Source organism: Corvus kubaryi, unplaced genomic scaffold (genome assembly GCF_017639235.1).
Source record: "Corvus kubaryi isolate FWS band 111438036 unplaced genomic scaffold, C.kubaryi_AGA036_p1.0 134, whole genome shotgun sequence".
Taxonomy (NCBI): domain Eukaryota; kingdom Metazoa; phylum Chordata; class Aves; order Passeriformes; family Corvidae; genus Corvus; species Corvus kubaryi.
The window spans coordinates 9,269,418-9,283,615 of record NW_024580668.1 but is presented as its reverse complement, the minus strand read 5'-3'; the positions used below and the strand labels follow the sequence as shown (position 1 = coordinate 9,283,615).

The window sequence follows — 14,198 nt, the reverse complement described above, 5'->3', positions numbered from 1 at the left end:
TTGTGTATGAGAGGACGTGTTAGCTCCTCAGCATCCCTGTTAGAGGAGCTGTTGCTACCTGGAGCATGTGCAGTACCCATGTGAAGCTCCTGGTGCTTCAGACACTTTTTCTGGAAAATGCTTCTGGGATCTGGTGCTGCTTCTGTGCTGCTGGAGCCATTCCCCACACAGGCTTGTGGTTCAGCACAGGATCAGGGCCATGTCCGGCATCTCCAGCAGTCCTGGAGGAAAAGCAAGTGACATGGTCATTGGAGTCAGGCCCTGAGGGGTGTTCCATGTGCCCCCAGCCTAGGACACGCTGGCAGAGCGGGACTCGGCCATTGCATGCCCCAAAGCAAGGCCAGGGCAGGGCAGGGGTGGTGTTCGTGCTGCCAAAATCCAAGGCACGGTGTCCCTGACTGAAGCCACCCAGGCTGGACTGGGGGGGACAAGACAGGGGCAGCCTCCCTTCAGCAGAATCTGCTTTATCAGCAGCTCCAAGAAACAGGCCTGCTCTGTTTAGGTAATTAGTGGGTGCTGATTGGGGTCCACAGCGCTGGGGGTAGGAGGCTTTCTAAATGCAGAGTGAACGCTGCTACTGTTTATTCACCACTACCATCATCACCCTGGGGTGGCTTTAGTCCCCCAAGGTCCCAGTCTGGCTGCCCCCTCCTCTTCAGACTGGTAAGTGACTCAGTCTTATCACCTTAAAAATGTAAGGCTTTATGCTTTGTTTGTCTTTAAAACAATTAAGCGATTGAGGGATTATCTCTTGTGTGCAGGTCTCTTGGCCCACGTGCAATGCATGGGCTAGGGGTGGGCTGGCAAGGTCACCCCAGGAGGGAAGCTGAGCCCGTGGCTCCTCCAGCCTTTGGATCTGCACCTTTGGCGTTGCTGTTTGAGAATGGGATGGCCATGGGGGGGGCAAATGGAGGAGGAGATGGGTGCTGGGAGAGGCCAGGCTACTGCTGTCCAGCCTGAGCTCTGGGGCAGTGCAGGGGGGACTGAGGTGGTTTGTGTACAGGTGGTGAGGCCACTGGATTCAGTACTTCCAAGCCCTGCCTATGGCACTGTTTGCTTCCTCCTCTCCCTGTCCTGTCCTCAGCCTCAGTGGCAGCTGAGGCGTCTTAAGAGGGTGTGAGGGTGAGGCTGTTGCTGCCCCTGAACAGCTCTAATGAGGAGGCAGGGGCAGTTTGTGCTGGCAGTGGGCTCTAAACTGGAGAGGATGCATTGTTGTTTGACTTGAGCATCCCCTTCATTTACCCACAGCTCAGTGGTAGCACTCCCCAAGAACATGGAGCCCTGGCTCCCGCAAGATAAATGCTTTTGAGTACACAGGACCCACACTGAACTGCAAATCCTGAGGTCTGGGGTCTCTCCCACAGCCAAAACGCAGCAGAAGGTCTCCTGGGGCAGGAGCAGGGTGCTGTTTGTTAAAGGGTTGGCTCACAGCAGGACTGTGCCCCTGTGTCAGGCTCTCAGGTTTTGCTGACAGTGCCACCAGAGCTCCCAGTGCCTGTTACTCACTGGAAACAAGGGGTGGACAGGAAGCTGCCAGCATGCGTTGACTTAGAGGACACAGCTTGCTGTCACTTGGATGTCATCCCCTCCAGCAGCAGGTGTGGGTGGCACCTGAGCTGCTCTCCCTTGCCCTACTATCAGAGGATTTGCCTTTGCTGGCAGAGTAGCAAAACCCTCTTGCCAAGGGTTAATCTCCAGGCTCTGGAGGGGAGGGCTAAAGTCCTTAACGGACTGTAGCTTACCTCCCACGGCTGGGAAACCACCTGATGCCAGAGAAATGCTGCAGGGCAGGGCTACCTGTGACCCTGAGCAATGTTTGTGGTTTCCCTGGCTCAGGAGATTTGGCTGGACAGCACGAGGGGACAAGCCTCTGGACTTGGCTGCCTCCCTGAGCCCACTGGTGGGTGCTTCCAGCCCAAATGGCTCCTCCATGGGATCAACCTCTTTCCTCTGGCTGCTGCTGTTCATAAGGCCACGTTGTGGGCTTGTCTCAGGGTGAGCAGGAAGAGAATCCAGGCAAGGAGGCACAGATCACCCAGCAAGATCCCTGGATGAGAGGCAGATGCTGGGAGAGCAGCCTGATTCCCACCTGCACCCCAAGCGGTGCTGGGGAGCTCAACTCCCAAGTATCAGATCCTAAGATCTGCACTATCATGGATGTCAGGCAGATCTAAGGTTCAAAAATCCGTATCATGGCAAGCCTTGTGGTATTCCAGCTGCTCATCCTGGGGATGCTTCCTCTCCCTAAGAAGGCTTGAGGAGGAGTATGAAAAGCCTCTGCACCCTAAGGCTGCACTGAAGAGTCCAAGGACTGCCTGAGCCAAGCTGCATCTCTAAGGATTGGAGCCTGAGCTGGGTTTTGTTTTGGTTTTTTTTCCTTTATTGACCCTGCTGTGTCACTGATCTGTTATGTGACCTAGAAAAGAAAATTATCTCTCCCTCATACGGAAAGACAAAGGAACAGCTTAAGGCTCCAGCTCCCTGTATCTAGGGAGCATCAGGCAGATGGACACTCTGTAATTCAGCAAGGTGGTGAGACTCACTCAGTGCCAAAGTGTCAAGTGACAATTGCAGGCAGCGTCCAGGCTCAGTGGGGCCTGGCACAGCACAGTGGTTGTGTTCTAAATCCCACTGCTTTTAGTCACTGGTGCAGCTGCTCACCCATGCGGTCCCCACACAGAGACCCCATGGTGCCCCCAGGATCCCAAGGGACAGAGCCACCCCACTGTTGTTCTGGCAGAGAAGGGCAAAACATCTCATGTGAGTGTTTTTCCATGTAGCTGGCAAACGCCTGGCTGAGCACTCTGGCTCTGTCTGTCCAGGCTCAGCCCCATCTGTGGTGCACGAACAGGGAAGCTCTGATGCTGCTCTTCAGAAGCCATCGGGTTCGACCTGTTCTGCAGTCACAGGCTGGTTTTTCACGGTCTCTTTATGGAGAAGGACGAACCAGGCATTAGCATGGGATGTGAGACTTGGTTGGGTTCCTCATTCTGCCCGAGGCTTTCTGTCTGACCATGACAAAGTTGCTTTAATTTTCTATCTTTAAAATGAAGATGGTATCTCAGGGCCCTAAAGAAGGTAAGAGAGTGTGCTGGGGAGGGCTGTGTGCATATCAAAGAGTGCTCCTTCTCTGCATTAAGGCTGGGAGGCTTCTTGCCCCACTGAAAGCTGTCCTGCAGCCTCCCTCTTTTGAAGTGCTCTTCTCGAGCTGGGTCTCACAGAAAGAAAAGAGCCCGCAGCTGTGCCTTGTCTTGAACCCCACGTACAAAGCCAGGGCTCGCTCTCATCCAAAGGGTTGTCTGGCTTTGTGGCTAGTATTTATTTAAATTGCTGTAAAGTGCAACTTGGCTAGTGAGCAACCAAAGTGTACTCTTGACAGAACAGAGTGCATTAGCTTAAATATATTGAAACTTAAAAGTAGCTCAGAGCAAAGCTGTGCCACGGCTTGCAAAGAGTGCCCTCCCCTCTCCTTTCCATTTGTTATTTATGCCTGAGTTGATGTGACAGCTACTGGGATTTCCCTCAACCTGACAGGTGACAGAGCTGTCACATCTATTTTTGATGTGGCACATACTTTTTTTTTTTAATCGTGTAAACACTAATAGACTCTGAACTTTTTCCAACTTGGACCTGGTCTTCAGAGCACGGGACAAAGCCAAGCCTGTTTCAGCCCCAGCAGCAGAGCTCCCACACCCTTTAACACTCTCAGGTGCTCCTGGGCGCTGTTGGATCCCATAGTCCGTCTCTCCCCGTTCCACACAGGGCATGGGCTGGCAGCTGGGCTGCCCTGAGCAGAGGGACAGGTTGGGGTGACGAGGTGTTGTGGGATGGGCTTATACCACTTGGGCACCCCGCAGACACTTTTCCTGTCGGCGCTGGGGATTAGTGGCTTCCAGGACACAGCTCGGGGGTTTAACTTCATAAGCAGAAAAAGGGGAATCTGTCACCTAAGTGCAGAGAGGTAACACACGACACAGGAGGTGCTTCTGGTTGTGAGAGGAGGCTGTTTAGGAATTGCCAGTCTGGCTCCCTGTCTGCCCACCGTCAGGTTAAACAGTCAAGAGGAGTCAGTACTGGAAGCTACAGAGCAAACAGGCTCTGCCTCTTGCTGGAGACTGTTTGGGGTTGCTGTGCTAGGAACAGAACAATGCAGAGACACGTGATTGCTGGGCTAAGGCATCCACAATGAGCAGCCAATGCATCATGCTGGGCAGGAGGCCATAGACCAAAGTTTATAAAGCTTTATTAAACATTTTGAACAGCTGTGCAATGAACAAACAATACTCTGGAAGTTTCACAACCTCATAGCTTGAACTGCCTCAGGACAGCAACAGCCACTTCTGCTGCTGTCCACCAGGAGACTGAAGGAAAGACAAACAGATGGCAAAGGGGAGGGAAACCTTCAAAGTTTAGAGATAAGTGTTTTATGTCAACCTCTAAGGCTTCTCACAAACCAACCTCTGCCCCAGGCTGTAGGCCTGACGCACCACCACCTTGGATTCTTGACATCCTTCTGCCAGGGAAGCTGGAGACAACCAGGCATTTTTTTGCTAGTCAGTAGCACCAGCACCTTCTGTCACCTCGGGCCCAAAACCATTATCTCTGAAAATGGCTGAAGCATTTACTGCTTCAAGCCATGCCTCCACCTCAGGGTCCTCTCCTGCCCTGCCTACACCCAGCCTCTCAGGCTAGCATGAGTTTTGTAGGGTGAAGTTCACACTGGCTTCCAAAACCCTGTGTCTTGCAGCATGCCAATTCTTTATCCCAACTGTCAACACCTTGGTAAACCCAGGACATGGAGGAGAAGAGACAGTCTCCTGTGAGGCTTTATAAAAGCAGCAGCGTAACTGAGGCTTTCAGGCTGGGATCTTGGAGCATTCGGAGTTCAGAAAGCACTTCAGCAGTGCACACATCTCTTTGGCAGGCTGAGCAGGAGGAGATGACTCAACTGCCTCTGGCTCCAGCAGCTTTTGGCCAAGTCCATTTGTGAGCTGTTGCACTTGCCCTTGATCAGCAAGGTGGGAAGGCTGGCTCCCCACAAAGAGAGACTGAGAAAATCTTGTAGCTATTCAAGCAGGACCAGTGGGCCAAGAGCCCTGAGTTAGACCACCATGGCCTAATGCAGACAAGTGACACACAACTGCAGCACTCTCAGCTGGGCAGGGGCTGCAGGCTCAGGCTTCCTGCAGTTCTCAGTTGAGAGGGCTGGTGTCTGTTCCCGGTGATACGGGAAAGAAAAAAAAAAAAGACTTCTGCTTCTAAAAAAGCAGGTGGTGCTGCCAGAGTTCACACAGTAAACGAGTCGAATTTCACAGGCAGAGTGGGAAGAATTTGCCACTCTAGTCCACGCAGTTACAGGAAACAGGCTGTCCTTACTCCAGTCCCATACCCAACACCCCCCTCCTCCCCAGCCCCACCCCCTTTTTAAAAGCAAAACAAGAGCCCTCAGCAGACTGGAAGATTATGATTCTCTAGGTGCCCACTATGTTGGGATCATGAGCTGATTCCGGCAACTGGGATCCTGTGCAGTGATACAAGAAGCAGTTCCCCCAGCAGCTGTAGCAGATGAGGAATAGAGCTGCCAGGAAGACCAAGGCACAAATTGTGCAAGGTTTCCGTTCCAGGAGAAAACTGAGCAGGTAGAATCCCATGAACATTGAGTGACTGAACCACAGTGCTGGGTTGAGGGGCTTGGGTATGAGCAGGACAGGTAGCAACCACTGAAGGCAGTACATTGTGGCTGGCTGGCTGGGGCCTCGTGGCAGTAGCAGTCAGATGTGCTCCAGAAGGGGGTTCCAGCAACTTCTCCCGAGGGCAGGCTGCTCTGCAGGGAGGGGAAAATGTCAAACTGTCAGAGAAATGCAGGGAGAAAATCAACTGACATTCTTTTAAAGCTTCATTTACTCCCAAGCATCATATGCCGATGGTTGAACTGCCAGTACTAAATTCTGGTGTGTCTTGGAGCTGGTGGAAAGCTTCTTGCTTTCTGAACCACTCAGCTGGGGACAGGATCAGCTAATGCTGGTGTAGAAGTGTATCCTGTGTGCTCTGCTCCTCAGGCCTTTATCCAGGCTAACAAGTGAGAGCCTTTTAGCATAATACAGGAACAGAAAGGGAGAGGGGAAAATGGAAAGGAAAACAAGCTGCCACAGCCTTCCCTACACACATTGATCTGAGACAGTCCAAAGGCTTGAGTGATGATATAAAGAAATGCAATTGAAGGGCAATAATTATTTGGTGCTACAGAGAAGTGTTAAGGAAGCATTACTGTAAGGAATTGTTTTGCACACAAACAATAAAGTCTTCCAGCAGGACAGTACTAGACCAGCCACACATCAAGCTACCCAGGAAAGCCCTGGCAGTGTCCAGGCTGCAAAACAAAGGGGAGGACAGTCTCTGCTTAAGGATTTATAATCCTTGCCAAGCAGTTGAAGTCAGATAAGACAAAGTATGTGAATAGATCAAAGGGGGGGACAGGCTCAAAATGGCAATTTCCGTAAGTGCTGTAAACACAGGATTTCCTCACTTGGATTATTATAAAACCCTCTAGAAACTGAGCTTTAAGGGCTTTCCTAAGCAGGGATGGTAGCACACTACAAGTCCAGAAAACCTGCTTCTACCTTTAGCAACCACCTCAATGACACTGTGTGGTTTTGTTTTTTCCTTTGAAGCACTACAAACACCTTCAAGAATTTCAAATAGCTTTAAAAACAGTAAAAGCCTCACCCCCACTAAGAAGAATCTGGTGGGAACAGCTCCTTGCAGCAATCCTTGTATCTGGAATTACTCAATGGAGCAGTGCTCCCTCAGAAAAGGATGAAGGGCTCAGGCGAGCCTGTTAGGATTACAACTGGGGGGTGGGAAGGTTAGTAGGATGAAGGAGTGAGAATGTAAACAAACAGCACATTCCACTGGCTCCTGTTGGCAGGAGAAGGGATTTCCTGGCAAAGGGAGGGAGAACGAGGGATTGCAGGGAAAAGCCAAGAGAAAACCACACGAGGTTCTCTTCCGAAAGAACACTAAGGTCAGACTTGTTTCACAGGTACAATGGGCTCTGCTGTCAGCTGCAGGAAATGCTGCCATCCTGAGCAGCACGATCTATTTTACTTTAATGTTAACAAGAAAATGCAGGCCAAGATCTCCACCAGCACAAACATTATTTGGGGAAAGTACACTGCGCTAAAGCTCCTGCAAGGGAGTGTTCTCCAGCAGAGAGGGCAGCTGGAGTTCACTTAGTAAAACTAAGCTGCAGCTCAGTAGCCAAAGAGTAAGGAAAAAGTTATATTATGCTGAAATACAGATAAAGCCAAGTCACAGGAATGAAGCTCCCAGTGTTAGTCCTGTTTTAGGCAGGTCACTCACTTGCATCTTTAAGGGCAAGTCTAGTCCCAAGCCTCTTCCCGCATCTATAAACTGGAATTAGCTATTACTCATTTCATAACAAAACATGCTGTCTGCTTGCCTTTGTGAATTGCTCAGATGTTTCTGGAGTAAACAATACCACAGAAGTATTGGAGAACTTTTTTCCAAGGGGGAGAATGGAGAGAAAAAGATCTAATAACAAATATTTGAACAGGAAAGTAATTAAACACCATATCCAACTTTTTAGTTCAGATTGCATTGAATGCAGCAAAACTGTACTAAATTGATGATCTGCAGCTGCCTTAATCCTCCTGAAATGTTCCTTTCTTGAAGTTTCCTGTAATTGTTTTCTCACAAGTGCTCCAAACACTGAGTATTAAAAATCACTGCCTAAACATCATGTCACGTTTTTGCTAGATCCAGCCCTAAGTTGCATCAGCTTGACTTCTGTGGCAATTTGTGTCACCTGTTCTTGAAACTTTAGTTTTAAGTGCCTACTTTGCTTTGGGTTTTCTGTCTCTAGAGCAAGGAAATGGGTAAAGAATGTGTCTGTTAAGTAGCACAAGGCTGAAACAAAGCACTAGAATTTTTCAGAACTAATGTCACAAATCTCTCAGCTTTAATAGGGTCATGTATCACTATTGAGCCTTTAGCCCAAACTTCACAACTGACTACAGTTAGAAAATAATTATAATTTGTGTTGTAGCTACACTTTGTACTTCGTCTGAACTCCTCGCTCCTACAATGCTCTTAACAGTAACAGTCTAAACACTGAGTTGATTTTAAGCATCTAAACTTTACTTGAGCACTTCCTCCAAACACAAAGCCATCTCAGAACTAGTCATTTTTAAATATTAGTATTTCCTGCAAGAGCCAGTTGTTTGTAGCAATCAATGCAACCACTCCGCAGAATAAAGAACCATTTAATGGTAGTTATTTTTCCTATGAAGTTTCAATGTCAATGCCCTTCAACCTGCAAACCTCTTGGATTTCTGATAAATGCAGACGTTCACACAGTTGCTCTCTGTAGTCAGTTTGCTTGTAATTTCACGTGCCCCTTCACCACCCACCAGTTAAAGGCTGAGGACCCTTTGCTGTATCCCACAGCTGGTCCTAGATCAAGTACCTACTACTGAAGGCTTCTACAGCTCTATCTCCCTTGAGGGACTTTCCACTAGTAAGATACGTGCTCTTCACTAGAGATTATTTGTACAGCTGGCAATGAGACTGAGTTTTCTTTCCACTCTATTGATCAAAGAGAAACAGCACCTCCTGCTATCAACTCTTTAGTGAGCAAGGAACATTCTCCTTTGTGCCCAGAACAGGCAGATCCTTACTGGAAGCCACAACAGTATTCAGTTTTGCCTGATTTCTCAAGCAAGGTGAAACGTGCAAATTAAAGATTCCTACCTCGTCGTCTTTGTCCCCTCCTCACAATGCAAGCCAAAGATTACCATGTTCCAGAGCAAATAACTACCTGTCACCCAACAGAACTGGTTTCACAATTGCATCCTGCTTTCCCTTATCCAGTTGCTCTTGTTCTCCCCTGCCTGACTCACCTCTTGCCTCTGCCACCCCAGTGTCCTGCTATCCTCAGACCTGCTCCTGTGCTGTTCCTCATGTCATCTGGTTTGGTGGGCACTTGTGTTTACCTGATGGCTCCTTTCCACTGCCTCCTTTCGCCCCTCCACAGCTCGTGGAGCCACTTGAACTCACTTCAGACCCCTCAGCAGCAGATGGCTCTGATCTCCACGTGCTGCCAGAGCCTCCTCCTGCCAGTTCCTGCAGGCAGAGGAACAGCCAGGGGAGGTTCCCTGCACACCTCGTTAGTAAGCAAGCACCAATACTTTTCCACATGCTTATTAGCTGGCTTCCACTGCATTCCCAGCCTTTCCTGCTGTCATCTTCCCTCCCAAAAATATTCAGGTCCTACTCATGTATGTTTGTGGGGAGGATTTTGGAATTCCAGTGTAAAGACAGCAGCACACCTTTTCCAGGCAGGAGCAAAACTTCAATTATGACACGTCTAGAGTGAGTAGCACAGTGCACTGCTTTGCAATGGGTCAGTCACCTTTTGGAATAAATCCATCTGAGGAGCTGTTCCTTCAAGGAAGCTGTTCCTTCATATTCTACAAACTAACTCAGCAATTAACACAGCCAGAGGTGTTCCTACACCATTGGTTTGACACATCAGTATGCCAATACCAAGTCTGTACCTTTCTCAAGAATGTTTGAATTCTTTAAGTCATTTACCCTGGAAGGGGAGAATAATCAGCCAGCTTTCCCTAAGCACTTCAAGGGTAAGCTTGTTCAGACCTTGCTAAGGCAGCCTTTAAGCCAGTGCTGTCCACACAGAACTCCCCCAGCAGATGCTACAGAAAGAGTCTCCCAAGGCTGACAGCTGAAAGGTCTGCAATAAAACACTGAGTAACCTTTTTACTGGGGTGTGCTGGTGCCATTCTCCCCCTTTCCCAAAAGCTGAAGTCTCTGCTTATGATGTAAAGCCACACTGGTTAGATAAAAGTCTCTCCAGTTATCCAGGGCACATAAACTGAAGAGTAAGCCTCAGGGATTTGTTTCTTACCTACAATGCTGACCTGTTTGCTTAAAATTGTTTGAATCAAAAACCCTGTCACAACTATTAACTGATGTGTGTGGGCAGTGCCTCATACTGCCCGCCTGTGTTCAAAACCAACTCAAATATCACACAGCATCCAAAACAGCTGCTGAAAAAGACACAACATCCAAACACTGGGACAAAAAGAGAGGTGAAGAACTATCAAGTGACAAGTTTGAAGAGTTCAGCTAAGAAAAGCAACAGCAGACCAGATTCCCAGATGCCAACACTCTGTCGTAAACCCAAGAACCGTAACTGCTCAAAGTTTAAGACCTATTTGCAGCAGGGGTTAACTTCTCCAGGGTTTTTTTTTTAGCCCTGCCACTATTATTTCAATTTTTTTAAAAGCTTTATCTGCTGGTATGACTCAGCTGGAAAGAGTGAGTCTACAGTTTTTGGCAAAGATCTTATCCTAGTCTTGGATCATGCCTTGGACACTTGATGTAGACTCAGAAATGGCGCAGTGTAATCACAGCAGTTTCCAAAAAGAGCAACAAATCCTTGACTAACCAAGCCTCGGGGTTAGTGTTCTGATTTCTCAAGGTAGACACATGCCAAAGCAACTCACCTGGTGAAAAGTGGAGGCTCTCTGTTGAGCCACTCTTTTCACCACTTCCAAAGCTGCTCTCTGAGCTTCATTACTGATGGGGAGTGGGTTAGCTTTTCTCCAGAGGCAGTGCCCACTCCATCTGGACTGCAGTGCCCTCACAGCACCAGGGTGAATCCTCCTCCACCTGTGAGCAGGAAGGCAGAGGAGAGATCCAAACTAAAACTAACTGTTTTTTTCAGAGAACTTGGAATGGGCCTGGAAATCATCAGGAGTCAGAGGAGCAGAAGCTTAAGTCAGCCAGCTCTGTAATGGGAAGAGATGTCAGTAGTCACAGTTGTCACCTGAAGTATTACTGATTTCATTTGTACTAATTAATTCATGTTCAGAGGTCCTGATTCCCATCTTCAGCCTTTAACTGCCAAAGATCACAACTTCCAGGCCCATTCCAAGTTCCCTGAGAAAAGAAGTTTTAATTTGGACCTCTTCTCTACCTTTTGTGCCTTCACCGGGCTTCAGAGGTCCAAATACAGCCTGATAAAGATGTTTTCTGCATCTCAGGTTAAGAGAGGCAAAAATGCTGTTTTGGCAGCTATGAGGAGTTATGACCTATAGTTTGGAAAGACAAAGGTTACTGCACTAGAACAGTACTCGCAAGGTCCATTGAAATGTTTCAGTACCAAGGAAGTATGGGAGAGTTCAGCATGTTGTGGACTGCTTTTAAGAGCTTGTTTTTCCTCTCCTCTTGCACTTGCGTGTTTGGGATATCGTGAGCAATGTTCGTATGACGGAACAGCTTGTGAACTCACTTTGTAGCTGGCTCAAAGCATGTATGGGGGCTCGGGGAGGGTGCCTGGCTGGGCACAACAGCACTGCAGAGCACTGTATTCACAGACTATCTCAGAATACAGGTTGGAAGGGACCCACGCGGCCCATCCCAGTCCAGCTGCCTGGACAAAAGCTTGTCTCAGAGCGTTGCGCTGCCCTGGGGAGAAACGGGCCCGGGTTTCCTTTCAGAAGGCGCTGAAGAGCGCTACGAGAGGTTCGTGAGAGAGAGCAGAAGGAGAGGAGGGGAGGGCACACACAGTGCTGTTATTTCCATGCCGGCACCGACCTCGCCGAGCTCAGGGTCGGCTGAAGCCTTTTCCATCCCGGCGCACGCAGGGCTGCGAGCGCGCGGCTCCCCCGCAGCGGAGAAACCTTCCCCCCCTTTTCCCCCCGAACCCCCGAAGCTCGCAGGGTCCCCCCCCGCTCCACCAGCCCGCCGGCTGGGCCCCCGCCGCTCCCCGGCCCGTACTCACCGCGCCGTGCCGCCGCCTCACGCCGCCATCCCGGGGCCGCCCCGAGGAGGGAGGGAGAGGCCGCCCGGGAGCCGGGGGACGCCCCGCAGGCTCCACGCGGCCGCCCGGCTGTCCCCGGGAGTGCTCCCGGCCCCGGTGCGCTGCTGCTGCGGCGGCGGGACCGGGGGCGCGGGGAGCGGCGGCTCCGTCAGGCGGCTCCGGGCAGCCCCGCGCGGCGCGGAGCGGAGCGGGGCGGGTGCTGCGCATGCGCGGGGGGCGCTGCGCCTGCGCACGGCACGGGCGGCGCTTCCGCGGGCGGCTCTGGGAGGCGGCCTTGGCCGTATTCTTGTTTTGTGAAAAGATTTCTGTGTTTATTCTTGTAATGAGCCGTACTTGGTCTGTTCAGCCTGGAGAAGAGGAGGCTGAGGGGGAGAGCTCATCGCTGCTTACAGCTTCCTCACGAGGGGCAGCTCCGATCTCTTCACTGTCATGACCAGTGACAGGGTGCGAGGAATGGCCTGAAGTTGTGTCAGGGGAGGGTTAGGCTGGAGATCAGAAACAGGATTTTCACCCAGAGGGTGGTTGGGCACTGGAACAGGCTCCCGTGGGCAGTGGTCACAGCAGTGATCCTGTCTGAGTTCAAGAAGCGTTTGAACAACGCTCTCAGGCACAGGGTGGGATTCTGGGGGTGCCCTGTGCAGGGTGAGGAGCTGGACTTGGGGATCCTGGAGGGTCCCTTCCAACTCAGAATATTCTGTGGTTATTATACAATTGTGTTCACACGTTCCATTGCACCCTGTGCTGCTTCACAGAGCCACGGAGGACAGCAAGGCTGGCAGGGAACACTTCAGGCCATCCAGCCACCCCCCTGCTCCGCTGGGTACCCTCGAGCACAGTGCTCTGGATTGTGTCCAGGGGGCATGGGAATATCTCCAGGGAAGGACCTCAGTGGGCAGCCTGTTCCAGTCACCCACGCAGTAAAGTTGTCATGTTCAGGTGGAACTTCCAGTGTTTCAGTTCCTGTTAGCTCATGCCATTGTTCAGCACCACCCAGGAGAGCCTGGCTCCATTCTCAGAACACCCTCCCTGCAGCTGCTCACAGGCTTTTATAAGGTCCCATCTCAGTCGTCTCTCATCCAGCCTAAACAGCCCCAGCTCCCTCAGCTTTTTCTTGTAAGAGAGATGCCCCAGTCCATTATCTTCACAGCCCTCCACTGGACTCACCTCTGGGAGCTCCATGTCTCTCCTGTACTGGGTACCCCAAGGGAGCCTAAGGGAAAGATGAAAAACAGTCCAGGAAAAACAAAACCAACCCCAAATACCAAGATTTGGCATTTTCACAGCCATTTCAAACCCACCCAGCCACAGTTGCAGGGCCACCCACATTTCCCACAGAGTTTTCCACTTGGCTGGCCCGTGCATTTGATGGGTATGATAAGACCTGCTCTCCCAATGGCCTGGCAGGCGTGATTCCAGCCCGGAATAGTTTCCCTCTGCTCTGCCGTTATTCTGGGCTCACCTCTTTATGGGGTGTTTAAAATTCCTGTTTTATGGCACTGCATGGGAATGGCCCTAAAGCCTTTGGCTGATGCCAGCTCTGATGGTAGGTGCTGGCTGATGATTCCCGTGGCACTCCATGACCACTCAGGGGTCTTTCAGGATCCCACCTAACACCAGCAGCAAGCAGGCTTCACCCAGGGAACTGGGCTGCTCCGAGCTGCTCCAGCACATGCTGCTGCTTGCAGTCTGCAGGATTTATACTGGATCCAGCCTGAAACAACTTGAGCTCCCCAAATCCTTTTGCAAACTGCAATGTGGACCCTCATGCCTAAGACTCCTGCCCTGCTGTGAGAGCTGCATGCTCGCTTGGGTTTTGGTTGTAGTTCCAGCTTTCTATAAAGAAATTCCATTTTGCACTTGAAGCCTGGCTGGCAGAGCTGTAGCTGGAAGCAGCGTGAGCTCCCAGCCCCGTAGCACCTTTTCCAGCAAGCAGGAACAGAGAGGGATCATCCAAAACTCCTATTTCAGCAGGCTCTGCAGGCTGCATGGAGCCATCCAGTGGAGTGGATCTGTAAGGAGCTGCAGAGTAAAGAGCATCTCTGGCAGGGAAGAGAAAGGTAATCCCAGGCTAGTGGGAACAGATTGTTCTGTGCAGCACAGGAGGCCACGGGGTTTTTATGGTCTTTCTGTTCAAGCAGCTTTTAAATGACCGCTGGCTGTGCTCTGCTTTGGTTCTGGGAGATATTTCTTCCAAAGATTTCCCTGTGCTTTGTTTAGCTGGTTGTAAGCAGTGTCTGTTCCAATCACAAAAGCCACATCTGAGATGGAAAGGGCATACCCCTGAAAGCAGCACTGTCAGAGGCCAAGCAGCACCACCACTGACCTCCCGCTG

General features: G+C 50.5%; 1 protein-coding gene across 3 annotated transcripts; it reads right to left on the bottom strand.

Annotated features, from left to right (window-relative positions):
- Positions 1 to 4,226: 4,226 nt before the first annotated feature.
- LOC121675090 (BLCAP apoptosis inducing factor) lies at positions 4,227 to 12,020 on the bottom strand. Of its 3 annotated transcripts, none has more exons than XM_042050118.1 (2): positions 11,828 to 12,020; positions 4,227 to 5,819 (listed from the first exon to the last, which is right to left on the bottom strand). In XM_042050118.1, the coding sequence occupies exon 2, from the start codon at positions 5,733 to 5,735 to the stop codon at positions 5,472 to 5,474; it is 264 nt and encodes an 87-aa protein (XP_041906052.1). In that variant the 5' UTR covers positions 5,736 to 5,819; positions 11,828 to 12,020; the 3' UTR covers positions 4,227 to 5,471. The 3 variants fall into 3 exon arrangements, with proteins under 3 accessions (XP_041906052.1, XP_041906031.1, XP_041906042.1); XM_042050097.1 differs by having other exon boundaries at positions 4,227 to 5,824; positions 11,828 to 12,018; XM_042050108.1 differs by lacking the exon at positions 11,828 to 12,020 and adding an exon at positions 10,548 to 10,572 and having other exon boundaries at positions 4,227 to 5,824.
- Positions 12,021 to 14,198: the final 2,178 nt, after the last annotated feature.